Source organism: Neoarius graeffei, chromosome 3, assembly GCF_027579695.1.
Source record: "Neoarius graeffei isolate fNeoGra1 chromosome 3, fNeoGra1.pri, whole genome shotgun sequence".
NCBI lineage: Eukaryota > Metazoa > Chordata > Actinopteri > Siluriformes > Ariidae > Neoarius > Neoarius graeffei.
Window position 1 is genome coordinate 110,284,387 of NC_083571.1, and position 27,258 is coordinate 110,311,644.

General features: G+C 43.5%; 1 protein-coding gene across 1 annotated transcript in view; it reads left to right on the top strand.

Annotated features, from left to right (window-relative positions):
• Positions 1 to 4,415: 4,415 nt before the first annotated feature.
• Positions 4,416 to 27,258, top strand: part of lpgat1 (lysophosphatidylglycerol acyltransferase 1) — a gene marked incomplete at its 5' end in the record, with an annotated part of 202,489 nt that continues 179,646 nt past the window's right edge. Inside the window, one exon of the mRNA XM_060915734.1 lies at positions 4,416 to 4,510. Within this exon, the coding sequence (XP_060771717.1) occupies positions 4,416 to 4,510 (95 nt within the window). The remainder of the gene's footprint in view (positions 4,511 to 27,258) is intronic.

Here is a 27,258-nt window from a genome sequence, read left to right on the forward strand (position 1 = left end):
CATAAAGCTGAGAGTATTCTCAGGGATCCAAGCCATCCCCTGTACAATAGATTCCAGCCAAGCCAACGTGGCAAGGGGAGACTGCTGCAAAGGAAAATAAGAACTACCAGGTTCAGGAAGTCATTTGTCCCCACTGCAATCAGGATTTTAAATGAAGGGCAAAGAACTTGACAGTACTGTGCGTGCGCGTGTGTGTGTTGGGGGAGATGTGAAGGACCAGCATGTATCAATTGGATTGCTGATGTATGGGGTGGGGTATTTATTATTTGTTTTATGTTTTAAATCTTGTCTACCTCTGTGTATGCACTGACCACATGAATTTCCCCTTGTGGGATAATAAAGTTAACTTTAACTTTTAATCCAGGGCTTTTCAAAGTGTGGGGCGCGCCTCCCCTGGGGGGCGCCAGAGTTCTTCAGGGGCGGTGCAACGTGAGGAAAAATAAACCAGAATAAGTTACTATTGCGGACATTTAGCGAACTTCAGCTAGCCTTTGCCAGAGACAAAATGGATCGATTTTTAGTACCTAAAGCTACAGTGAGTGAGGAGACAGAGTCTGGGCCAAGCAAAAAAACAGACCCTCCAGGATTTCGCGATGTTGCGATTTGCAACTTCAACGCAAATTCAACCAATCCCCGCGAATTCAGGGTGGTGTTGCAATTATATCCAATCACCGCAACTTTCCCGCAAATTTGACCAATCGTTGGCGTTCCGCCTTACTTCCGTGTATACGTTCAAGAGAAGCAGCATGCGCACAGTGTTGCCAGATTGGGCGGTTTTAAGTGCATTTTGGCGGGTTTTGAACATATTTTGGGCTGGAAAACGTCAGCAGTATCTGGCAACACTGCATGTGCGAGTCAGTGTTTATATAGGCTTAAATTCTGTTACTGAAAGTGCGTTATGTTTACAGTGAAGGACTGTGTGCACTTTATTTTTTTTTTTACTTAATACAAGAAGTTAATGGATGCCAACATTTTTGCCAAAATGGTATTTTATTTAACATTGTTTAGACAGCTTCAGCATCATACTGTGAGATTCTGTCCAAATTGTTTTTTTTCTTCTATGAAGCCTGAGCCATTTATTTTATTAGTTTATAATTGTTGTTTAATTTAGTCTTCAGGAGAGACTGCCTGCACACAGTACTAGTATTAATAGTTTTTTTTCTTACATGAAAGCTGAGGCATTTATATTCTATTTGAAGGGAACTTCATGTTGTGCTGTGAGGTTCTCTGCACTTTAACTTTTGAACCAACAGGTGCATTTGGATAAGTAAAGCCTATTTTTCTGCATTTTTGTAGTCCTGGTAATCTTTTTATATTGGTAAAGTTGTTTATAGGACCATTTCTCAGTGTTTTTTTAATCAATAGTTTTTCAGTAATAACTTTAATATTTAGCATATCACTCAATTTTAATCACAAAAAGAGAAAATCGCAACAATTTCTCGCAACTTTCACTTCCTCCCGCAATGTAATCGCAACAAAAACCGAAACCCTGGGGGTACTGAAAAAAGAAGGAAGTATGACCACGATTATTTACAGTTTGGATTTTCATGGACCAGGGGCGTGTTTAGCCTATTTTTGGGGGTGCTCAAGCACCCCCAAAAACGAGCTCAGCACCCCCTAGCTCAGCACCCTCAAAAACACTGCTTTTGGACGTAATTTTCAGAAATAAGTGCCCTTGCGCACTGCGCAATGAATGTGAGCGCGGGCGTGTGTGTGTTCTTGAATTCACCTGTTACGTGATAGTTCTATGAGCAGTAAAATACCTCTCCTCCTTGCGTCCCCTCTGATTGGGTTGCCTGTCCGCGCGAGCGCTTGCTACGACATGGTGGTTTTTTTAACTGGATTCCACGCCGATGAGGAACTCGAAGTAGCACCTGAGTATTACTGGCATAGCGAGATGTGAAGGTACGGATGGGAGTTACGATTGTTAAACACAACACAATAATATGCATAATGCAATATTGATGTTCCCTGGTCTATGAACAGAATGATAAAAACGACATTTATCATCCATATCGAGATACTTTTGTGCAGAGCTGTACAAGTGCTACGGTGCTAGACCACCGTGTGTTAGTCAATTTTATTTAATGTAACATGGCGTTTACGTTTGCTTAGATGCTAGAATCGCCCCTGCTGTCAGCTCTGGGGGCTAAGCACCCCCAAAGATCAGATGCTAGAATCGCCCCTGTCATGGACTGGATCTGAAGATGCTCCACTGTCACAGTGTGTTGTCTGCCAAGAGGTGCTAGCTAACAATGCTATGAGATGTTTAAAATGTGTAAAACAAGATGTTTTAAAAAGAAAAGCACAGATGTTTAAAATGTGTAAAACAAGATGTTTTAAAAAGAAAAGCACAGATGTTTAAAATGTGTAAAAGGGAAAAAAACGTGTACAACAACCATTTTTAAAAAATACGAATGGAACATTAAAGTGCTGATGACACGAGCATGACTCTATGCAATTTCTTAAATAAACTATACAACATGGCAAACATGTTAGATTTCTGTTATAATTACGTGAAAAGAAGCTGTTGTTACGCAAATATCCAACTTTTAATTGCACAGCGCAAGAAAACTGGGTCCGTGGCCATGCTGTGACGTCAGCGGAAGAACACGCTGCGGTTCACTGGCTGTTCTACTCTGGTTCTACTCAATGGAAATGGCGCATGAAAACGCCGGTGAACTCTCTAGTGCTAGCTCTTCCTCTTCTGGGAGTCTAGAATTGTGTTGATCTCTTCCGAATAGAATCTATGATAGCCTACCCTCTTTACCCTTTGCCTCTCGTTGCTAGGCGGCAGTTACATGAAAGCCGCAAGCTTTCACAAGCAAATACATGACTGATATCACGCCGACTTTATGATTACATTTATGATTATCATGTAGAATCTATAGCTCTACGTACCTTTATCTTATGTCGTTTCACAACACATGTTCTGACAGGAGGACTGTCTTTGGATCCGGCATAGCTACTAGTAGACCCCCTCCGGAATACTGGCAGTGTTGCCAGATTGGGAGGAATCCCGCCCAGTTGAGCGGTTTCAAATGCATTTTGGTGGGTTTTGAACATATATTTTGGGCTGGAAAACTTCAGCAGTATGTGGCAACAGATACTGCTGACGTTTTCCAGCCCAAAATATGGTCAAAACCCACCAAAATGCACTTGAAACCGCTCAACTAGGCGGGAAACCTCCCAATCTGGCAACACTCTATAGCACTGCTGATGGTAGTAACACACGTTTGTTCTGAACTGAACACCCAAGAGATTCTTTTAAGCTGGGAAGGGTGTCAAAACAATCCAAATCGAAGTGTTCAGAGCACAGGACAGATGTTGGTGAGGGCTCCCACTTGTCACGAGTGCGCCTGACTTGCTTCACCCACTTCGCATTGCAGCTCGGGATCTCTGGGGAACTTGAATAAACTTACCCCATCCTTGTGGGTTTTGGAGCAAAAGCCGGCAACACAACGCGAAGGCATAATAACTATATATATAATGTAGAATAATAATACTAATAATGACAAACTGAACACCTGTCGCATCAACAACAAACTGGTAAGTTAGGAGGAAGGTTCTTTCGCTGACGTCATATAGCTCCTCCTCCTCTTTCGTCTCCTGGGTGCTGCAGCCCCGTCAAATTTGCCCAAATAGCCGCGTTTTTTATCATAACTTGTAAAATAGGCGCCTTCGTGAATTAATATATGGATCATCGCCAAAAATGTCAAAAACCGCTGTTGTTTATTTGCTCTCGGGGGGGGGCTCACTCTCCCACACTTTGAAAACCCCTGGATTAATCTAATCTAATTATCATTCCTTGTTTGGCCGCTTGGTGGCGGTAGTGTGACTTGCGTTGCTTTGGCAACCCGCTTGAAAGAGAAAACGAGGAAGAATTCAGAGGCGAAGAAGGAGGAGGAGGAAGAAGAAGCAGCAAAGGAAGGAAGGAAGGAGAGAAAAAAAAAATCCACCACCAGACCGTCGAGTGAAAAACGCAGTGCTGTTTGTTTTTTAATTTAATTTAATCTGTAAAAGTCTCTGCTGGGTTTTTTTCGTTCTGAATAATTCGTCCTAATTATTTTGCGAATTCGGAGGCGGTGCTTTATCCCGGAATTGTCCTTTCCTTTCCTTTTATTGTTTGTTTTTTTTTTCTTCCTTCGTGCGACCTCGTAGTTTTTTGGAGGGGATTTGGCATCATCAGGCTCGAGTTGGAGGCCAGAAAGGAGCTTCATCCGTCTGTTTAGTGCTCATTGTGCAGATGATGATGATGAATCGATGCTTTCTTTGATTGATTGATTGATTGATTGAGAGAAGCAGATGCAGCAGGAAGGGCTCGTGCAACACCGGCGTGGTTGACATGGCAACGACTTATTCAGTGACCCGGATGATTTAGATGTAATAAACAGAATCGATAATAATCAGCGTGATCTCCATGTGACTTTTTTTGCATCGGTGTGTGGTTTAGCCCAGCTTCCCTCAGCTGGCTCTGCTCTTCTTTCATCGTCCGGCATTTGCACCCACTGTGAGTATTAATGATGCTCCAGATCCACTGGAGGAACCAACACAACACAACACACAGCACAGCAGCTAGCAAAGCCGCACTGAGCCATCTGATTGATTGATTGATTGATTGATTGGGTTCAACACCATGCCCTTGAATGCATTATTATTCTTATACCTGCTGTGACCTCTATATATATATATCAATATATTATAGACAGTCACACATATATACCGTATATCTGCATGTCCTTTCTGTCTCATTAGCTTTATCCATGTTAGATTTGACCTCCTAGAAATGATAGTAAACAACCCTTTCTGTCCTAATCACCTGTTAGCATTAATGACCTTGTAATAAGGGTTGTTTTACAGTCAGGGTACAAAGTTCAAATGATCAAATCTGCACTTTTGGAAATTAATTAATACACACATGAACATAGGCATGTGTAATAGTTTGTATTATAACAAGATGAAGTGGAGCTTTAAGCAGGGCTCGGAGAAACAAATGAACTGATTCTCGGAGAAGACTTTTTTTTTTTTTTGACAGTTCAGAATCCACGACTTCTATAGTGCTTTTAAATATCAGGCTGTAAGCTTTGTGTTCGTCGTGTCTAATATTTACACTTCCGTTCAAAAGTCCTTATTTTTGAAAGTTCTTTTCAATGAAGATCGCTTTAAACTAATCAGAAATCCACTCTATACATTGCTAATGTGGTAAATGACTATTCTAGCTGCAAATGTCTGGTTTTTGGTGCAATATCTCCATAGGTGTATAGAGGCCCATTTCCAGCAACTCTCACTCCAGTGTTCTAATGGTACAATGTGTTTGCTCATTGCCTCAGAAGGCTAATGGATGATTAGAAAACCCTTGTACAATCATGTTAGCACAGCTGAAAACAGTTGAGCTCTTTAGAGAAGCTATAAAACTGACCTTCCTTTGAGCAGATTGAGTTTCTGGAGCATCACGTTAATTTGTGGGGTCGATTAAATGCTCAAAATGGCCAGAAAAATGTCTTGACTATATTTTCTATTCATTTTACAACTTATGGTGGGAAATAAAAGTGTGACTTTTCATGGAAAACACAGAATTGTCTGGGTGACCTCAAACTTTTGAACGGTAGTGTCTATATTATGGATAGTGACACACACACACATATATATATATATATATAAATAATATGCATGTCCTTTCTGTCTCATTAGCTTTATCCATGTTAGATTTGACCTCCTAGAAATGATAGTAAACAACCCTTTCTGTCCTAATCACCTGTTAGCATTAATGACCTTGTAATAAGGGTTGTTTTACAGTCAGGGTACAAAGTTCAAATGATCAAATCTGCACTTTTGGAAATTAATTAATACACATATGAACATAGGCATGTGTAATAGTTTGTATTATAACAAGATGAAGTGGAGCTTTAAGCAGGGCTCGGAGAAACAAATGAACTGATTCTCGGAAAGGACTTTTTTTTTTGACAATTCAGAATCCACGACTTCCATAGTGCTTTTAAATATAAGGCTGTAAGCTTTGTGTTAGTTGTCTCTAATATTTATGTCCCAATATCTTGACCACATTTTAGGATGAAAAATAATCATTTTCGATATGTTATTTTATATTGAAAAGCTAGCTGTCTGGGCGGCACGGTGGTGTAGTGGTTAGCGCTGTCGCCTCACAGCAAGAAGGTCCGGGTTCGAGCCCCGTGGCCGGCGAGGGCCTTTCTGTGCGGAGTTTGCATGTTCTCCCCGTGTCCGCGTGGGTTTCCTCCGGGTGCTCCAGTTTCCCCCACAGTCCAAAGACATGCAGGTTAGGTTAACTGGTGACTCTAAATTGAGCGTAGGTGTGAATGTGAGTGTGAATGGTTGTCTGTGTCTATGTGCAGCCCTGTGATGACCTGGCGACTTGTCCAGGGTGTACCCCGCCTTTCGCCCGTAGTCAGCTGGGATAGGCTCCAGCTTGCCTGCGACCCTGTAGAACAGGATAAAGCGGCTAGAGATAATGAGATGAGATGAGCTAGCTGTCTCGGAGAGGACATTTTTTTGACATACTAACTTGATCAAAATAGTCTGAAAACTTCCTGGCATTCAACATTAAAACTTAACTATGTTTCCAATGATATGGAACCAAATATTTGTTTTATGGTATAAAGAATGATTTAAGTGCATCCCTTTTGTGGTCAAAAAAGCACTTTTTCTAAATGACACGAGTAATTTTGCTAAATATGACACGTTGCCATACATTCACCAAAAATAACGTTCTCACCAAATTTTTTTTTGCATGGTAAATAGAGCTATCACAGGGCTACAGTAAGCAACCAAGTTTTAGTCAAGTCTTTTGATATTGAAGATAAGTGTTAAATGTGATTTTTAGCTTGCGTACCCTGATGAGTCTGTTTTGTTGTTTCCTGTTTAATAGGCAAAGTCTGATAAAACTGAACAGCCCTCCAGCTCAAGCTTCATCCTTTTAGTTTGGTTCAAAACAAGCAGCAGATTTCTTGCCAGTATTATTTACACTGCCTGTTAAAATTTTAATGCATGTGTTCAAACACGGCTAATTATACATGATTTAGTGAGACTTAACCATGCAACCCTTCTCATTATTGTTGTTGTTGTTGTTGTGTTTTGCTCGTCATTATCAGGTTTTCTTTCATCCATCACTTTATTTATTTAATAGATGAAGAACGAGTACTTTTATTTGCTCTTGGTCGCACTTTTTGTAGCACAGTAATTTTTTTATACTCTGAGAAAGTGTTAATGTGTGTGAGTGTTTGAGATCGCCCTGTTTCAGGTTTGACTTGGTAATTTCAGGAGTTTTTTGGGGGGTTGAGACGGTCGGTTTTTGCATGTTCTCCCCGTGTCTGCGTGGGTTTCCTCCAAAGACGTGCGGTTTGGTTAATAGGGCTGGCCTTGAGCATGGGTTTGTGTGTGTTCGCTGCTTCAGATGGGTTAAATGCAGGAAGGAAATTTCACAAGCGTGTGATGAAGGAATAAAGTTGTGCTTTCGTTCTTTCCGAAGCGGTGTTGGTGTGTAGTGTGATCATGGCTTTTGGATGAAGTTGTTTTTGTCACGTGGACGCTCGGGTACAATGGAATTCCTCCTCTGTATTTGAAGCAGTGAACAAATGCGTGCACACACACCTGGAGCAGTGGGGGTGAGGTGTCTTGCTGAAGGGGCACTTCAGCCATGATGCAGAGGGAGGGGAAAGTGCTGTTCATTCACTCAACTCCCCTCATGTTTTGCCTGCTGGTCCCAGGAATCGAACTGGCAACTGTTTGATTGCCCAAGGCTGCTTCTCTAACCCTCGGGCCATGGCTGTCCCATAGGGAGTGTTGGTGTGGTAGTATTTGTTTGTAGATACTTGGCTGTGAAGACTGATTGTCGTTTGGGGGTTTGTGGTTGGTGGCATTTGGTTGGAGGTTTTTTTTTTTGTAGTTTGGGGGTGGTTGGTGGTCTTTGGTTGTAGGGAGTATTTGGTTTTGTGGGTATTTTGTAATTGGTGGTATTTGGTTGCCGGGGTATTTGTAGTTTGTAAGATAAGAAGACTTTTATTATCCCACGATGGGGAAATTTCCTGTTTGCAGCAGCACAGTGGATAGTTTGGGGGATATTTGTCGTTGGTGTTATTTGGTTGTGGGGGTGGTATTTGGTTGTGGGGGTGGTATTTGGTTGTGGGGGTGGTATTTGGTTGTGGGGGTGGTATTTGGTTGTGGGGGTGGTATTTGGTTGTGGTTTTGGGGTGGTATTTGGTTGTGGTATTTGGTTGTGGTTTTGGGGTGGTTTTTGGGGTGGTATTTGGTTGTGGTTTTGGGGTGGTATTTGGTTGTGGTATTTGGTTGTGGTTTTGGGGTGGTATTTGGTTGTGGTTTTGGGGTGGTATTTGGTTGTGGTTTTGGGGTGGTATTTGGTTGTGGTTTTGGGGTGGTATTTGGTTGTGGTATTTGGTTGTGGTTTTGGGGTGGTATTTGGTTGTGGTTTTGGGGTGGTATTTGGTTGTGGTTTTGGGGTGGTATTTGGTTGTGGTTTTGGGGTGGTATTTGGTTGTGGAGGGGTATTTGTGGTAAGGGGGTATTTGTGGTTGTGGAGGGGTATTTGTGGTAAGGGGGTATTTGTGGAGGGGTATTTGTGGTAAGGGGGTATTTGTGGTTGTGGAGGGGTATTTGTGGTAAGGGGGTATTTGTGATTGTTGGGGGGATATTTGTGGTTGTTGGGGGGGTATTTGTGGTTGGTGGGGGGGTATTTGTGGTTGTGGGGGGGGATATTTGTGGTTGTGGGGGGGTATTTGTGGTTGTTGGGGGGATATTTGTGGTTGTTGGGGGGGTATTTGTGGTTGGTGGGGGGGTATTTGTGGTTGTTGGAGGGGTATTTGTGGTTGTTGGGGGGTATTTGTGGTTGTTGGGGGGTATTTGTGGTTGTGGGGGGGTATTTGTGGTTGTGGGGGGGTATTTGGTTGTGGGGGATATTTGTGGTGAGGGGGTATTTGTGGTTGGGGGTATTTGGTGAGGGGGTATTTTGTTTCGACATTATTAGGTTTTGATTTTTTTTTTTGTCAGTAAATCAAATGGTAAACAATCCATTACTTAACCTACAGTACCTGTCAAAAGTTTGTACACCCCTACTCATTTCATAGGTGTTTCTGTATTTTGTATTTTCTACATTGTAGAACAGCACTGAAGACATCAGAATTGAGAACATATGGACCAGATATGGAATTATGTGGTCAACAAAAACAGTGTTAAAAAACCTCTAAATATATTTAATATTTTAGATTCTTCAAAATATCCACCTTGATGTCGCATTGTACGCTATTGGCATTATCTTAACCAGCTTCATGAGGTAGTCACCTGGAATGCTTTTCAATTAACAGGTGTCTTGTCAGAAGGTAATTAGTGCAATTTCTTGCTTTCTGAATGCATTTGAGATCAAAGGGTAAATAGTAAAATGTACAGTAAATAGCCCTATTCAACACCCCAGTAATCCATATTATGTCAAGAACCAAACAACTAAGTAAAGAGAAACGACATCCGTCATTACTTTAAGACATGAAGTGACTTTTAATTAATAAAATGAAAAGAGAAACCATTGAATTAGAAGGTGTGTCCAGACTTTTGACCGGTACTGTAAGTTATTTATAATGGTTTAAAATGGCATGTTTCCCTTTGGGCTGCACGGTGGTGCAGTGGTTCGTCCTGTCGCCTCACCGATGGCAGTATTTGGCCGTGCCAGGCATCCTGCATGGGTTTCCTCCGGGTGCTCTGGTTTTCTCTCACAGGCCGAAGACGTGGATTAGGCTAACTGGCTGCTCTAAATTGCCCATAGGTGTGAATGAGCATGTGGGTGGTTCTTTATCCCCGTGTTAGCCCTGTGGTAACTTGCCAACTTACCCAGGGTGTACCCTGCTTCTCGGGTGGAGTCAGCTGGGATTGGCTCCAACTTCCCCTATCACCCTGATAGCCAAGTGGTATAGATAACGGATGGATGGATGTTTACATGCGTCTAAAGGTTGTATCAGAGAGAATTCAAGTAAGGGGGAAAAAATCTATATCAAATATTACGTACTAGATAATGTAAATAATGAATAGAAATGTACGATCAGTATGACTTCCAGTTTCCTGTTTGGGTTACATTGAAAAGTTAATGTTGGTGGAGATTAGAGTTGGAGGTTGAGGCTCATTTGCACTTCTGCATTTCTGTGCATTTGCGTCATGATGCAAAAAGGAAGTTTTTTTTTTTAAATGCGAGCATGGAAGCATGGCTCACAGAGGAGACAGCATACACCTCCCAAATCTTTTCTTGTATTGTATGAATTTGTGGCACTGTGCAGTACACACTTCCTGATTTATTGCACATTCAAGAGGGTTGAGATCTGAACCATAGGAGTGGGTTGTTGTTGTTGTTGTAGTAGTAATAGTGGTGGTGTGGGGTTTTTTTTCTTTCTTTTTCTTCCCCCTCTTCTCAGTCCCAGACATGCTTGCTTGCTCCTGGTGGTCCTTTGCGGAGACGACTCTGGCTCTACGCAGCTGCGATTATTTAACTGTATTAAAAAAAGGAGTTCATTTCATGGATTCATTTCTCTTCATGTTAAGTTTTTGTATCCGTAAACACAGGTTCTCAATCCTCATTAAAAGTACTTTGTCATTTGTAGTCTTTTACTTCTATGACAGTGAAGCACCAGCTCACCCCCCCTTTTTTTTTTCCTTCCTTTCTTTTTCCAGTTTGCCACACGGTGCACGTTTTAACCTCATGTGCGGGTATGTTGTTCGATATCTGTGCAAATGTCTGCACATGCAGATACACTTTGTATAAATCGCATCTAAGGTAATGGGGCTGAGGGTGACACTTGGAGGGTTAGACTTGGAGGTTGGCTTTTGGAGATTGATGCTTTGAGGATGAGGCTTATGGCCCTTTTCCACTACCCTTTTTCAGCTCGCTTCAGCCCGACACGGCTCGTGTTTCGACTACCTCAGAGCAGCACGACTCAGCTCGCTTCAGCCCTACTCAGCACCCAAAACTCGCACGGTTTTGGAGTGGGGCTGAAGCGAGCCCAACCAAGCCGAGTGGGGCTAGGGGCGTGAGGAGACACTCCCCTGTGCACTGATTGGTGAGGAGGAGTGTCCTCACATGCCCACACGCCCCGCGAGCACGCTGGGATCTGTAAACACCGTAAACCCGGAAGAAGAAGAATTACGAATTACGAGAATTTCTGAAGCCTTATGCGCCTCGCCTCATCTATACGCTCTTGCCAGTATCTGTTGGCGTCATCGGTGACAACAAGCCACAGCACCAAGACCAGCAACACTAACGACTCCATGTTTATTGTTTACTATCCGGGTCGTGAGACTACCGCTTAAAAGATCACTGATGCCACTGTTTGCGCCGCTTAACGACATCACGTGACGTCCACCCACTTTCGCTAACTCCACCCAATGTGTCCACCCACTTCCAGCCAGCACGGTTCAGCGCGGTTGTAGTCGAAATGCAACCCCAACAGCCCCACTCAGCCCGACTCAGCACCGCACGGCTCAGCCCAACTCAGCCGCGTTGGTAGTGGAAAAGCGGCATTTGCGTCTTCAAGCTTGGAGCTTGACGGTTTGAGGATGAGCTTTGGAGTCTTCGAGCCTCACGCTCAGAGCTTGTGTGGTAGAAATTTACCGTAAGAGACATGGCTGTTCATTAAATGATTTCTTTATTGCAGTACTCGCAGATGGTGAGCCTGACCTCACATCATCTCCACCAGCATGTAGAAAAAAAAAAAAGGTTATATAACTTTTTTTTTTTTTTCATGTGACAGTCTCATGTAAAAAGGCAAATTCGGCAAGTCACTGCATAATGACACACTCCACCTGCACTGTTGCTTAGCAATCTTTATCCATGAGGACAATAGTTACTTTTCTGTCTTCACTGACATCCTTACATGTGAACACATGCATGTGTGCGCACACACTCTCGTACTTCTTTGTGAGGACACTCCTATACGTCCCCACAATATTATTATTGTCACACTCATGACATAATGCGTTCCCTTACGTGAACATCACAACTAAATGCCTAACCTTGACCTAAACCAAATTCTAACCTGAACCCAAAACCTCAAACAGCCCTTTTGAAGAAGTGCGGACCAGCCAAAATGGTCCTCACTTCTCAAAAATGTCCTAAAACCGTTGGTAAAAATCTATTCCGGTTCTCAGTATGTAGCAAGTACGTACGCGCACACAGAGCCACGTTCTCCTTTCTTCTGAACAGCACAGGCTGTTATAAATAAATTTCTGTCGAGGGTGTGTTCTGCAAAAAGCAGGTTTCTGCCAAGTTCATTAATCATACAGTAGCTGCTTGTTCAAACGTTAAAACCTCAACCACGAGACAAAACGACTTCCATGCTAGATACTTGGATGATGAGTCTGGGAGGTTGGAGCTCAGAGGAGGAGTTTGGAGGTTAATGCTTGGACATTGAGCCTTGTGCTTGGGTTGGGGTGAGAAATTAGAGGTTGTCTCATCTCATCTCATTATCTGTAGCCGCTTTATCCTGTTCTACAGGGTCGCGGGCAAGCTGGAGCCTATCCCAGCTGACTACGGGCGAAAGGCGGGGTACACCCTGGACAAGTCGCCAGGTCATCACAGGGCTGACACATAGACACAGACAACCATTCACACTCACATTCACACCTACGGTCAATTTAGAGTCACCAGTTAACCTAACCTGCATGTCTTTGGACTGTGGGGGAAACCGGAGCACCCGGAGGAAACCCACGCGGACACGGGGAGAACATGCAAACTCCGCACAGAAAGGCCCTCGCTGGTCACGGGGCTCGAACCCGGACCTTCTTGCTGTGAGGCGACAGCGCTAATCACTACACCACCGTGCCGCCCAAATTAGAGGTTGTCTTTCAGTTAATGAAAAATAGATACGCATGGAGTTTTTACTCTTAATCGTTTTATATATACCTTCACAAGTCTCTGGAACTGTACTGGAAGGATAAACACATTTCTATTCACAATTCTGTTTCAAACATCACCGATGAAATCTCCCATCGTTGTTCAGATTTTAGTTGAGATCTGCCACAGCATGTTCTTGCACCCGAAACTCCTTTTCGACCAACAGGGGAGGGGTTCAGTTCTTGTTTGCTCACCAAATTTTGAACCGTTCTGAGCATTTCGACCAGAAATAAATTGGTTCAGAACCTGAAAAGTTGGTTCCTAGCTGGAACCAAAATATAGCTGGGTTTTCCATGTCGTTGAACCGTGACGACATGAGTAGGCGCGTTATTAGTTTAGTTTAGAGAGGAAGCGGAGTGCAGTAATGGAGAACGCAACGGAAAAGTATACATCTTGAGGGAAAAAAAAAGGACCGGAAACAAATCTGCAATAACAGAATAAAAGCTCGTAGGTAATCGATGCACACCGCCATCTTGCGACGACTCTTTACTCCTGTTGTGCATTGTGAGCCATGAACCTTCCATTCATGATGCATCCTTGATTACGACAGTTCCATTCAAAACTGGTGAAAACGTGGGCTGGCAAGAAAATTCAAAGTATCCTGAACGGAACCGGGTCAAGAACCCGTTCCCTGTTGGTCGGAAAGGGCTATCAGTCAGCCCTTGTGTCTTCCTTCCCAGAGGAGACCACTCCTATGAAGATCGAATCGGAAGAACTTTGTAAGGATTTGCATTGACTCGTCCCTCTAAAGAGAGGACCTGACCCCACCCATGCCAGTAAAGTGCCCCTGAGAGGCAGGGTTGGTAGGTAACTTTATTAATTTAGAAGCATTTTTAGTTCTATTTCTTGAAATTCTCTTTACACACCGAGAGCAATGAATAAATCAAATGCTTTGACAAGAAAAAGACTCCACCATATGTGGCAGTCACAAGGCTGTGCTTTTTAATTTTATTTATGATTTTTTTTTTTTAACTACGTGCCTGTATACCTACCTACCTGTGCGTACTCTGCCCGTGCGCTCATTGCACATGACCCGAGACTTCCACAAGGCTAGGCAGATGTGTTGCTAAAGCTAACGAGCTAGTCAACAGCTGTGAGTACTAACAGTAGCCATGTTCATTGTTTACATTCATGATGATGATGATGGTTTTTTGTAGTTTGGGGTATTTGTGGTTGGTTGGTATTTGGTTGTAGGGGGGTATTTGTGGTTGGTTGGTATTTGGTTGTAGGGGGGTATTTGTGGTTGGTTGGTATTTGGTTGTAGGGGGGTATTTGTGGTTGGTTGGTAGGTATTTGGTTGTAGGGGTATTTGTGGTTGGTATTTGGTTGTCGGGGGGTATTTGTGGTTGGTTGGTATTTGGTTGTCGGGTTTTTTGTAGTTTGGGGTTATTTGTGGTTGGTTGGTATTTGGTTGTAGGGGGGTATTTGTGGTTGGTTGGTATTTGGTTGTAGGGGGGTATTTGTGGTTGGTTGGTATTTGGTTGTAGGGGGGTATTTGTGGTTGATTGGTATTTAGTTGTTGGGGGGTATTTGTGGTTGGTTGGTATTTGGTTGTCTGTTTTTTTGTAGTTTGGGGTTATTTGTGGTTGGTTGGTATTTGGTTGTAGGGGGGTATTTGTGGTTGGTTGGTATTTGGTTGTAGGGGGGTATTTGTGGTTGATTGGTATTTAGTTGTTGGGGGGTATTTGTGGTTGGTTGGTATTTGGTTGTCGGGTTTTTTGTAGTTTGGGGTTATTTGTGGTTGGTTGGTATTTGGTTGTAGGGGGGTATTTGTGGTTGGTTGGTATTTGGTTGTAGGGGGGTATTTGTGGTTGGTTGGTAGGTATTTGGTTGTAGGGGTATTTGTGGTTGGTATTTGGTTGTCGGGGGGTATTTGTGGTTGGTTGGTATTTGGTTGTCGGGTTTTTTGTAGTTTGGGGTTATTTGTGGTTGGTTGGTATTTGGTTGTAGGGGGGTATTTGTGGTTGGTTGGTATTTGGTTGTAGGGGGTATTTGTGGTTGGTTGGTATTTGGTTGTGTGGGGTGTGTAGTTTGGGGGAATTTTTGGTTTGAGGTATTTGTGTGGCGTGTTTAAGGTTTGGGTGATTTTTGTAGTTGGAGGTGTTTGGTTGTAGGTGGTTTGCGCTTATTGAATTTGCAGTTTGGGGGTATTTTGTTTCAATATTTATTAGATTTTGAGGGGGTTTTTTTGGCAGTAAATTAGTCAACAATCCACATGCATGAGACATGAAGTACGGGTAGTCGTCGACTTACGACTGTGTTTGGTTACGACTGACCGGTCGTAAACCGATCTGGTCGTAAGTCGGCCTATGTTAAATGACCGTAAGTATATTGTGATGTGTAATGATAATTTTTTTTTTGTTTTGCGCATATTAAACGAATTGTACTGTACGCAGTGTAGTATGCAGTGTTTGGTTTAAGTCAAACACTGCATACTACACTGCGTACAGTACAATTCGTTTAATATGCGCAAAACAAAAAAACGAAATACAGGCGTGAAAAATAGAAAACATTTTAGTTTATAACATACCAAAATACAAATGTAAAACATAGCAAAATACAAAATTTAGAGACCGCTGGCATCACTGGTGCTTGGCTGTGAGTCGTCTACGTCATCAGCTGTTGCAGCGCTTGGGCTGGCGGGAGGATTTGCTCGTTTCATAAACCAGGAGCTGGGGCGGAAACTGTATGGCAGAGTGCGCGAGAGAGACTGCGCATGTGCCGGGAGCTGGGGCGGAAACTGTCGTATGCGGCGAGAGGCGCTGCCGGGAGCTGGGGCGGAAACTGTCGTACGCTCAGCTGGGAAACACTTGCCAGTCATAACCAGACAGTCATAAAGTCGATCGGTCATAAGTCGACGACTACCTGTAGTTGAATATGACACTGATGTGCTACAGTCCTCTCCACAACACACTTTCATGGACTCGCCTTTCAGCCGTAGTCAGGCAGTGCGTGTTCATGTGGTTTTGGAGGTGGGATTTTTCGCTTGGTTGCTTTCCAAATCTAGCTTACTCTCGCTGGGTTTTTTTGTCCCCCCCCCCCTTTCCCAAATGATCCATCTTAACTTGAACATCTCAAACCCACCTGATTTTTTTTTTTAATATCACTCCTCTGGATATAACCTATTTAAATATTAAACTTTCTGATCTCGAGCAACGTGATTTGCTCACTTTTCCCTCGGAATTATTGACTCTATTCTGATTTTGGCAGCCCGACGTTTCGTCCGAGAAACCTTTGTACTTAAGCTGGCTGTATTGCCAAGCAGTTTGAATCCCGTCGTACAAGTTAACTAAGTGTCCAGTGGACCCTCACTATCTCGGTCCTTCCGCTTTATGTTACCGTGGCACAGTTTTCCAGTAAGTGATTCAACAAAGCAGACCGTGTTGGTGACTCGCAGGTTAATAATTAAGTCGCCGTGTCTAAGGCCGCGACTGATAGAAGCACAGGGTTTTGTTGTGTGTGTTTGTCTGATTCTTTACTGAGCACTGAGGACACACACAGAGAAAGAGGCCTGTAGGTGAGCTGTTCGGTTCAGATTAACGCAGCACAGTAGGTTGAGTTGATGGATTCTGTCATATCTTTGGTTTTGCAATAGATGAGAATTTGTACTTCACTAACCTGACTGAAGCCTGCCGGCTCCATTTCTGTGTTTTGAACATTAACTCGACCCTTTATAGGACTTTTGTCTTGTCTACATTTTGGACTTGGCTTTGGTTTTGTCGGCTGAAATAATAATAATAATATAAAATGACTGTGTAAAAATTGAGCTCTTTAACAGTTATTTCACGAAATCAAGTCGTACACGAGCTGCTAGCCAATGAGACGCATGGCACCGAGTCGGCGATAAGCCATGTGCGACGAGATTGAGTGGAATAACTGTTTTGTTCTATCCACATGCGCTGGATTTTGAGAAACAGAGCATTTTTATTTTTATCTTTTTTGCAAATTCGGTCAATAAAAACTTGTCCGACAAAATCCTTTCCGCTTAGAATGAAACAAACCGTAGAAATGACGGGAGCAGTTTGTGAAAAATACGCTAGTAATAATAATTCTTGAAAAATAAAACTAAGATACGTTCTTACCATGAAATGCTTTCGTTCCATATTTTGTTGCTTTTTATCCGCCTGGAATATAGCTGTCGCTCTGTCTGTCTGTAAACACTTCTTCTTCTGTTTCTGGAGCATAACTCAATAACTATTCGGAATTTATTATAATTTATTTTTTTTCCCCTTCATGTAACCTCAGTTATGTTAAATGACTTGAGTTGTGCCTTTTGACATTTTGGGATTTCTGTGATTTTTTTTTTTTTTTTTTTTTCTTTCGCTTCCGTATTTCCATGGCAACCAATTCAGCTTAGGAAAATTTGGACTGGGGTTTCATGTGGGAGTCTGGGAGATATGTCCTCTCCTCCTGATGACTTTTTTTTTTTTTTAGGGTTTTGTTTTCGAGTAGTTTTTATTTCCTCATCGGTTGGTTCAGCAACGCATGCCGCCATTTTGTTTTTCTCTACTCATGGTATATGAGCTGATATCCTAGTAGTGGAGTAGCCAATCGGAGCACACGATTGCTCATATCCAGTGAACGTGGATAGAATAAATGTGTTTTTTTTTTTTTAATATTACTGTGTTCCTAATGCACAGTACTGTTATTGTGCACACTTTAAAATCTTCGGTTTCGTTCAGAAGCATGCTGCTTTCATGGGTAGCTTTTTAGATAGATAGTATTTCTCAAAGCTGTTTTTGCTTTTGTATTTTTAATCCAAAAGGTCACAATCCTGTCCTCCTTCGAGTGGGACATTTTGAGAAATAATCTCATCTCATTATCTCTAGACGCTTTATCCTGTTCTACAGGGTCGCAGGCAAGCTGGAGCCTATCCCAGCTGACTACAGGCGAAAGGCGGGGTACACCCTGGACAAGTCGCCAGGTCATCACAGGGCTGACACAGACAACCATTCACACTCACATTCACACCTACGCTCAATTTAGAGTCACCAGTTAACCTAACCTGCATGTCTTTGGACTGTGGGGGAAACCGGAGCACCCGGAGGAAACCCACGCGGACACGGGGACAACATGCAAACTCCGCACAGAAAGGCCTTCGCCGGCCACGGGGCTCGAACCCGGACTTTCTTGTTGTGAGGCGACAGCGCTAACCACTACACCACCGTGCCGCCCCTTGAGAAATAATCATAGAAAAATATTTGAAATCATGGTATTGGGATATGAAACTGCAGTCCAGGATTAGGAAGTTGTGTTGTGAAAATGTAATATTTGGGAATGGGAACGTCTGAATGATTACAGTTTTCCCGAGGCAGTTGGTAGAGCCAAAACGTATCTAGTCTGGACTTCCACCGGAGATTAACTAGGGGCATAAGCCCTTACACTGCGCCTCTGCACGGTTTCTCTTTCTTTTATAAATGAGAAACTAAAAGCATTTATTGGATTTGCACAGCCCATCAGATTTGCTTGGATGCTGAGCATGCTGGGAATATATCATGCTGTATGTTTGGAGGTGCTTATGGCGTGCACATTAGACACTAAAATGAACTTTTATTGCTAAGGCGTGTCTTTCGAAGACTTGAGTCCAAAAGTCGAGTCCAACTACCGAGAACAGCTGGTGATGTGGTGTGATGTGACCTAACGTGAAAGTTACTGATCCCACACCATTGTTGATTTATTTTCCAATAACAGCACAGTTTGAAGTGTTTTCTTCCTCTTATACCACATTTTAATTTAACTATATACAATGTATTAATATAGAAATATATTATTTTCCAGTTACTGTTCGATACTTACAACCTCTTTAAACAGTCTTTCCCTGACCATCCTCTCTCTCGCTCTTTCTCTTTTTCATTGTCCGGAATGCAGGATGTAAAAGCAGCAAAGAATTTATTAAAGGAGAACTGAGGTCACTTTTAAACTTTGCTTTATTTCTTAACGTGTTTTCAGTGACGTTTTCGGTTTTAGTAACCTTATATCATGGCTCGTATTGGCAACGAATTGCAATTAAATATTATACTTATCGGCCTATTCGGTTTTTAGCCGTGTTGAATTTGGTCCACGGCAGGCGTTGCATATCCATGCGATCTTGTGCGAGACTTGGAAACATGACGTGTCAGCCAGGTGTCGGTGCGGCCATTTTGGAAACTTTGTTTTCCAAATGAAATATTGCACAAAACCGAGTTTAAATGACAATTACTGCCTACTTTTTTTTTTTTTTCAAACTTTGCTATCAAAACAAACTCCCGGCTTGATTTACGTCAGCGTTTGAAAGAGGGCGTGTGCGTCTTTTGACAACGTTAGCAGACGTCGGTCGCTTTTTGATTTCCGTTGTACGTTTTACTTCCGTCCTACGATGTCTCGCACAGGTCTTAACGAATCTCGTTTACGGCCATCGCTTTGACATATGGACCGATATGTTGCAGAGCATATTTCAAACACTCAAATTGCTGTCGTGGTGACAAAATAGCGATCAAAAATGCATTCGGATATTTAATAAAATGAGAATTTTGGTGATGATGACTTGCCTTCAGTTCTCCTTTAAGGCAAACCTGCGAACAAATCCATATCGTGAAGCAATGTCAAGGTCAAAGAGCAGGCAATGGTCAGGCCGGGCACAAACAGAATCGAAGACTAAAGGGCAAAATCCAAAGTAGAAATAGATGAGAAATCTGTTTATCAACATCAACTTTTGTTTTGTTTGGCTTGGTAAAGTCAGGCAAGGGAATACGGAGTGTTGACTTGGCAGTTGGTAAATGAAAACTCCAGTCCTGATCTACGCACTGGTGATCATGTGAGATGGGGAACAGGTGTGGTGCTCCTCAGTATTCCAGAGCTGGAGGGCAGGGCGGTGCAGGTTGGTTACGTTTGGATGCTGTTGCGGACTCTGCGAAGGAGTCTTTGAATGTGAGTGGGTGCAAACGGGGCATTAGTATCGCAGCTTGTTCTACTACCGAAAATCCACCAAGCACACATGCAGCTCTCGCACTGGAGACTCCTTCCATAAATATTAGATTAGATAGATAGATTAGATTAGCTAAAACTTTATTGATCCCTTTGGGCGGGTTCCCTCAGGGAAATTAAGATTCCAGCAGCATCATTACAGATAAACAGAGAAAAGAAATAGACAAAAACTTCTAGATAAATTAAGTATTTACATAGACAAATATAAAAGAATAAGATATGGGGAAGGGGGGGAAGTGGGGTTAGGCTAAGTGTGTGTGGGGGGGCAGGAAAGATATTGCACTTTATGTTGCACGTTGTCTGGTATTGCTTATTGTCAGGCTAGGCTACTGTTCTTTCCCGTCCTCTGTCCTCCTGTTACCCCTCCTCCCCCCCCAGAGAGGAGTTGTACAGTCTGATGGTGTGAGGGGCAAAGGAGTTTTTAAGTCTGTTCGTCCTGCACTTGGGAAGGAGCATTCTGTCACTGAACAGACTCCTCTGGTTGCTGATGACGGTGTGCAGAGGGTGACTGGCATCGTCCATGATGTTCAGTAGTTTGTCCATAGTCCTCTTCTCTGCCACCGTCACCAGAGAGTCCAGCTTCATGCCAACCACAGAGCTGGCCCGCCTGATCAGTTTGTCCAGCCTGGATGTGTCCTTCTTGGATGTGCTGCCCCCCCCAGCACACCACGGTGTAAAACAGGACACTGGCGACCACAGACTGATAGAGTTTCCTGCAGATGTTAAAGGACCGCAGCCTCCTAAGGAAGTATAGCCTGCTCTGTCCCTTCCTGGATAAGTGTTTGGTGTTGCAAGTCCAGTCCAGCTTGCTGTCCAGCCACAGTCCGAGGTACTTGTAGGAATCCACAGCCTCCACCTCGACTCCCTCGATCAGAACTGGTCGTGACCTTGATCTGGACCTCCCAAAGTCAATGACCAGCTCCTTGGTCTTCGAGGTGTTGAGCTGCAGATGGTTCCTGTTGCACCACACAGCAAAGTCCCTCACCAGGCTCCTATACTCCTCCTCTCTGTCGTCACTGATACACCCAACGATGGCTGTGTCATCGGCAAACTTCTGGAGGTGACACAGCTCCGAGTTGTAGCAGAAGTCTGCAATGTACAGGGTGAAGAGAAGAGGGGCCAGCACCGTTCCCTGGGGTGCTCCGGTGCTGCTAATCACAGTGTCAGACGTGATGTCCTTCAGTCTGACGTACTGCGGCCTGTCAGTGAGGTAGCTGGAGATCCAGGTGACCAGGCAGGGGTCCACTCGCATCCTAAATAAACATCTCCTTACAGAAAATATCTATGTGGTTTTCTTTGTGAAATGACCACAGGTTTCTTCACCCTTTTATTATGCCTCTTGGTTTATTTGGAGCATCTCTGTGAATTAGATGCTCCTATAGAAACACTCCCACATTAGGACGAGCGCGTTAATCTAAACCCGTCATTTGACTTGCAGCCATGGCAGGTATCTGAACTGCTGTGACAGAAGATTGATCAGCCCATTTTGACCAATCAGAATTGAGAGTAGTGGAGTAGTTCATACGTCAGGTGCTCTGTGCCTGCAGTACTGGTGGTATTTTGTGCACACTTCAGAGTGTCCCCCCATATTTCCTATTATTCGATCTACCGTACATTCACCGGATATGAGCAATCGCATGCTCTGATTGGCTACTCTAATACTAGGATATCAGCTCATATACCATGAGGAGAGAAAAACAAAATGACTGAGAACATTAAGCCAGATATCAAGTATTTCTTCTTCTGGCCGTCAGTCATTTTAAGGTTTAGTTGTTGCCAACTATGACTGGAGGAGTGACTGTTTGGCATGTCTTGACCACTCCTTTTGCCTGAAGTATAGTAGCGTAGGCAGCTGTGCACACACCAACCCAGCTACTCTCTGGACTCTGGCCTTCGGTTATCCAATGGAGTGCTGCAGCACTATGACTGGTGGAAAACCCAGTTGCCCCACAGTACCCAGCTCCCTGCAACCATCCACCGACCTGCTGCCATCGACTTTGAAGTTTCTGTCAGGGACCTCGCCCTTCGCCTTTGGTTCAGAAAACTAACCGCAAGGCAGCGGTGTAGGGTTTGATTACTTAGGTTGCCTGATACCTGCCCAAATCCTGAGCCCCATCAGTTGAAACAGCATACGTCAAGCTGGAAGGTGGGGTTGACTAGTGAGGGGGAAGCTACAAGTTGTGCTGGGGCATTTCTCCCCTTTTAAGAGAGACCCTTCGCCTCGCTTTGTACACATCAAATATTTTCATAGACTGAAATAGTTAAAAGAATTGGGGCGACACGGTGGTGTAGTAGTTGGCGCTGTCGCCTCACAGAAAGAAGGTCCGGGTTCGAGCCCTGTGGCCGGCGAGGGCCTTTCTGTGTGGAGTTTGCATGTTCTCCCCGTGTCCGCATGGGTTTCCTCCGGGTGCTCCAGTTTCCCCCAAAGTCCAAAGACATGCAGGTTAGGTTAACTGGTGACTCTAAATTGAGCGTAGGTGTGAATGTGAGTGTGAATGGTTGTCTGTGTCTATGTGTCAGCCCTGTGATGACCTGGCGACTTGTCCAGGGTGTACCCCGCCGTTCGCCCGTAGTCAGCTGGGATAGGCTCCAGCTTGCCTGCGACCCTGTAGAACAGGATAAAGCGGCTGGAGACAGTGAGATGAGGAGTTAAAAGAATAGATTTTTTTTTCTTCCCACCCCCAGTATCTTCTGTTCCACACCCCAGCCCGGTTGGTGGCGGTAATGTACCTTTTTAAGTTGGTTTGTCAACCACCAAAAAACCCTAAAGAAGAAGAGAATGACGGTGCGTGTTACTGAACCAACAGAGGACGAAATAAAAACTTGACTCGAAAACAAAACCCCCCCAAAAAAAGCATTCAGGGTTCAGCCATGTTTTTGCTCGGCGTTAGCAACAGTTAGAGGTTTTTAGCTTTCTCCTGAAATGTTTTCTTTTATTTCTTCTTCCTCAGGGTAGTAAAACTCGCTTTCGCTGTGAACACTGTCGTTATCGCTGTCTATGATGTAAAATTAATGCTATTCTCCTAAGAAATGCGAAAATAAATGTTGACAAAAATTGCTACGATGTTTGTTGTGAACGAGCGAGTTGCCAGAGGTCCGTAACCGGGGTCCATATCGTAGGATACGGACCCGCTCGCCAGCCAATCAGAGCGCGGGATTTGATGGAAACTGGACCGTGAAAAAATAAATATGTATTTTATATACATGCACTCGTCGGCTATCAGCTCATGTACGACTCGATTTCGTGGAATAACTTTAATGCGATAGGGTCGGTTTTTTTTTTTTTTTTTGGGGGTGGGGGTGTTTTGTCTTAAAATGTGGTGCTATTATTTTTATTTTTTCTCATTTAATAAATTGAATTGCGTTTTTAAATGCATATTATTCAAACAGTAACATCTAGACATGACGAGTTTTAAATTTGGCCAATAATAGATTCCAAAAGCTCGTAGTGTGCACGTAGTACTTTTATTACACATCTTGTATTGTACATATGTTGTGCACTTATGCGCGTACTATACATACATGGACAGTATGCATCTTATATTATTCTGCAGTCATTGTATAACCTTTAATGATGTTATTTAATACTGGATTTTAATTTTTGGCCCCCATGTTAATCTGTAAAAGACTGTTCAGATTTGTCCAGAATTAGTGACCCAGGATAGCGGCCTTTCTACTGGGACACACACGTTCTTCCCAAGACATCCAGCCTAGCCAGTAGGACTGTAACCGGATGTGAATGTCTTATCCATGAACAGCTGATGTGTACTTAACAGATACAAATAGGAGGCACAGTTTTTATATTTTTGTGTTTAAGAAAACTTGCCAAAAATCTGGTTGAGACTAGAAGTGTGTGTTGGGAATTGGATCCCACGTGACACAATAAAAGAGTCATGCAAATGAACAGTTTTTACTTTTGTGTGGGTGAGCAGTCACGTATAAGGCTTATATTGGTATGAGAAACCGGCAAAACAATCAAGCTTTTGGGACATAAAAAGCCCATATTCATTAATGTGAATACGAACAATGTATTTGGAGAATTGATTCAAATCAGGATTGAGGTGGATTCAATTAGGCTACGAGTGGTGGGGTGGTTTTTTTTTTTTTTTTTTTTTTTTTTTTAAATGGAACCAACCCGATTCATTAGAAAATAATACAAATATAAAACGAAAGTAGTAACTGTGTGAACAGGATTAAAAGAAAACAATTCCTGCACACCACTAGGTTCCCCCCCGACACACCAGCTATGAATCAGGGATCCATCCATTATCCGTAACCGCTTATCCTGTGCGGGGTTGCGGGCAGGCTGGAGGCGGGGTACACTCTGGACAAGTCGCCAAATCATCGCAGGGCTGACGCAAACAACCATTGACACCTACGGTCAATTTAGAGCCACCAATTAGCCTAACCTGCATGTCTTTGGACTGTAGGGGAAACCGGAGCACCCGGAGGAAACCCACATGGACACGGGGAGAACATGCAAACTCCACACAGAAAGGCCCTCGCCAGCTGCTAGGCTCGAACCCAGGACCACCTTGCTGTGAGGCGACAGTGCCGCCTATGACCACTGTTTGTTTCCCCTAAGGGCCTCTGCATGCTCTTGCGACAAGGCTTTCGCAGATAGCTTTTCGCAGACAGTTGTAATTTATCGTTGAGCGGGGAGTAATAGGCGTGCGCGATGTTATTCACCGCCACAACGCAAGGGGGCGCGAAATCGCTAGGAGTAGTTGGTGGGTGTGGTTAGTGGAGTGTTTATCCTCCGGTTACTTATAATGACTAGAACTGGAGTCGTATAGATGTACGTACTTCCTCGATCAACCGCTCTTCGTGCTGCTCCATCTTCGTTCGTGTTTTTAAAAATGGCGGGTAGTGAAAACAAACCAAACCGGGAAAGTAGGGAAGCGGACGTGCGTGTACAGCAGATGTAGAGTGGACCTGGAGTGGACCAATCAGAGCTCTCTTGTCTGCGAGGCTTCTGCGGTGGTCACAATTTTTGGGAGGTGCGCGCAGAGCGTCTGCGAAGGTGGGGGGGCTACGCAGACGCCATCTGCGACGCCATCTGTGAGGACTGCGTTAGCATAAATTGGCCTTAAGTTTACTGTTTTGGGTTGGGGGGTGTTGCTGGGTGAGGACGGTCACCTGCAGGACCCCTTCCCGCGGCTCCTATTACAGAGCATTTGGACCTGAACAAACAGTTGAAGGAGTCATATTTAAGTCTTCACATTAATTTTCGAACAATTTTTACCATCAAACTTTTCCCCCCCAACAGAATTATTTTACATTAATATGTTTGCCAAGAGAATATTTCTTTGACAAATCTTTAACAAGTATTAAGAGATTAAAATGGTACACGACTCATTTGTAGTTCTGATTTATAATTCGAATTAGAAAGTCTGAGAGCTTATTTCTTCTCTCTGTAATTTGTTTCCGCTCCCGTGTCCACTGCCCATCACTAGTCTGATTTATGCATGGAGTGAATAAGTGCAGTCTGTGCTCATTTGAAATTCCGTAAAAAATAAGTCCTTTTCTAAAGCTTGCTAACTTGAAAACATTTACAAAGTGGTATCGTATTCCAGCATGATTTCGCTATGAATATTCGTAACAGAATATGAGCTAACTGAATATAGGGTGTCTGAAGACATCACTTTATTATTAATAATTTTTTTTTCCAAAAAAAAAAAATCATACGTTCTCCATCTTTTGTCGCTTTTTTTTGGGGGGGGGGTTTGATGTTGCTAACTATTGTTTGAATCGAATCGTTTTTGAGCACATGAGAGGAGAGCGCACCAGACGGGAAACCAGACGTTTGAGCGGGGGGCTGTTTCTGCATGGTCCTAGTTAGGGCTGTAACAATACACCCAACTCACGATTCGATTCGTATCGCGATTTTTGACCCACGATTCGATACGCCCACGATGTTTTTTTTAAAGTAGTAAATTTGACTTATTAACATTTACTTACTTACATTAACTATTTAATAACAAATAATTCAGACCACTGCAGAGAATGAGTAATATGTATGCAAAAATGAACAAATGTATATCCAAAGATTGTTTTATTTCTCAAAATAATACTGTTGAGCCGGAAGCTCTGATTTTTTCGGTTCTGAAAAAGTCATTTTTCCAAATCGTGTAAATCCGTTAAGATTTTTTTTTGGGGGGGGGGGGGGGGGGGGGGGCTCTCTCACTGTCTCACTCTCATAGGGCCAATGATTTTCTGTGATCGTGGAAAACAGATGGAAATTACGGAATTTTTATGGTGAAACATTGCTCGCGTGTCAAAATGTAACTGCCGCAGAAGGCTTCCGCCCAAGCAGACATGCCTTCAGTGTTGCCAGATATTGCTCACGTTTTCCACCCCAAAATATGTTCAAAACCAGCCAAAAAGCACCTAAACCTGCCCAATCTGGCAACACTGCATGCCTTTCCGGTCAAGTGATTGGCTTGTGGCACACCTAGCCAGCCAATGAGCTGCTTGTTTACAGATTCGCTCCCCGCGTCGCAACCAGAATGGCGACCGCTTAAAAGAAATGAATGCTCTGCCAGTGGCGAGTGTGGACGTTGCGTGACTCGCAGAAGATTGTCGCAGGTCGGCGAAAAAACGACTTACTAATAGATATAAAAAATAAAAGTAATTTAAGTAAGTTTAAAATGTAATTTAAATAAAAAGTTAAGTATTCATAAATTGAAGTTTGGAAGCGCCTCTGTTTTTGGGCTGAGGAGAAGTTTGAAAGGGTGTACCGCGATTCTGCCTTCTTGTATCGCGATACGGATCGTGGCTCTGCGTATCGTGATTTCGATACGCATATCGTTACAGCCCTAGTCCTAGTGCTTGCACCCTCTCTTGTTCTTGAGCAGGCGCTCTTTCCGCGTGGTCCTAGTGCATGCACCTCTTCCTTCCATCCATTATCTGTAGGCGCTTATTCTGTACAGGGTCGCGGGCAGGCTGGAACCTATCCCAGCTGACTATGGGCGAAAGGCAGGGTACACCCTGCAGGGCTGACACATAGAGACAAACAACCATTCACACTCACATTCACACCTACGGTCAATTTCGAGCCACTAATTAGCCTAACCTGCATGTCTTTGGACTGTGGGGGAAACCGGAGCACCCGGGGAGAACATGCAAACTCCACACAAAGGCCTTCACCAGCTGCTGGGCTCAAACCTAGAACCTTCTTGCTGTGAGGTGACAGTGCTAACCACTACACCATCATGCCACCCAGCATGCACTCTTGTCCCCACCCGGGGGGGGTGGCAACACTGCATGACTCCTGTAATTGGCTAGTGTCGTTGTGATGGTCATTCCTGCCACCTTGAGTACAGCCAATTCTGATCTCTCCTGGAGTCCAAGTCCTCAGAGTTCAAATATGTGATCTC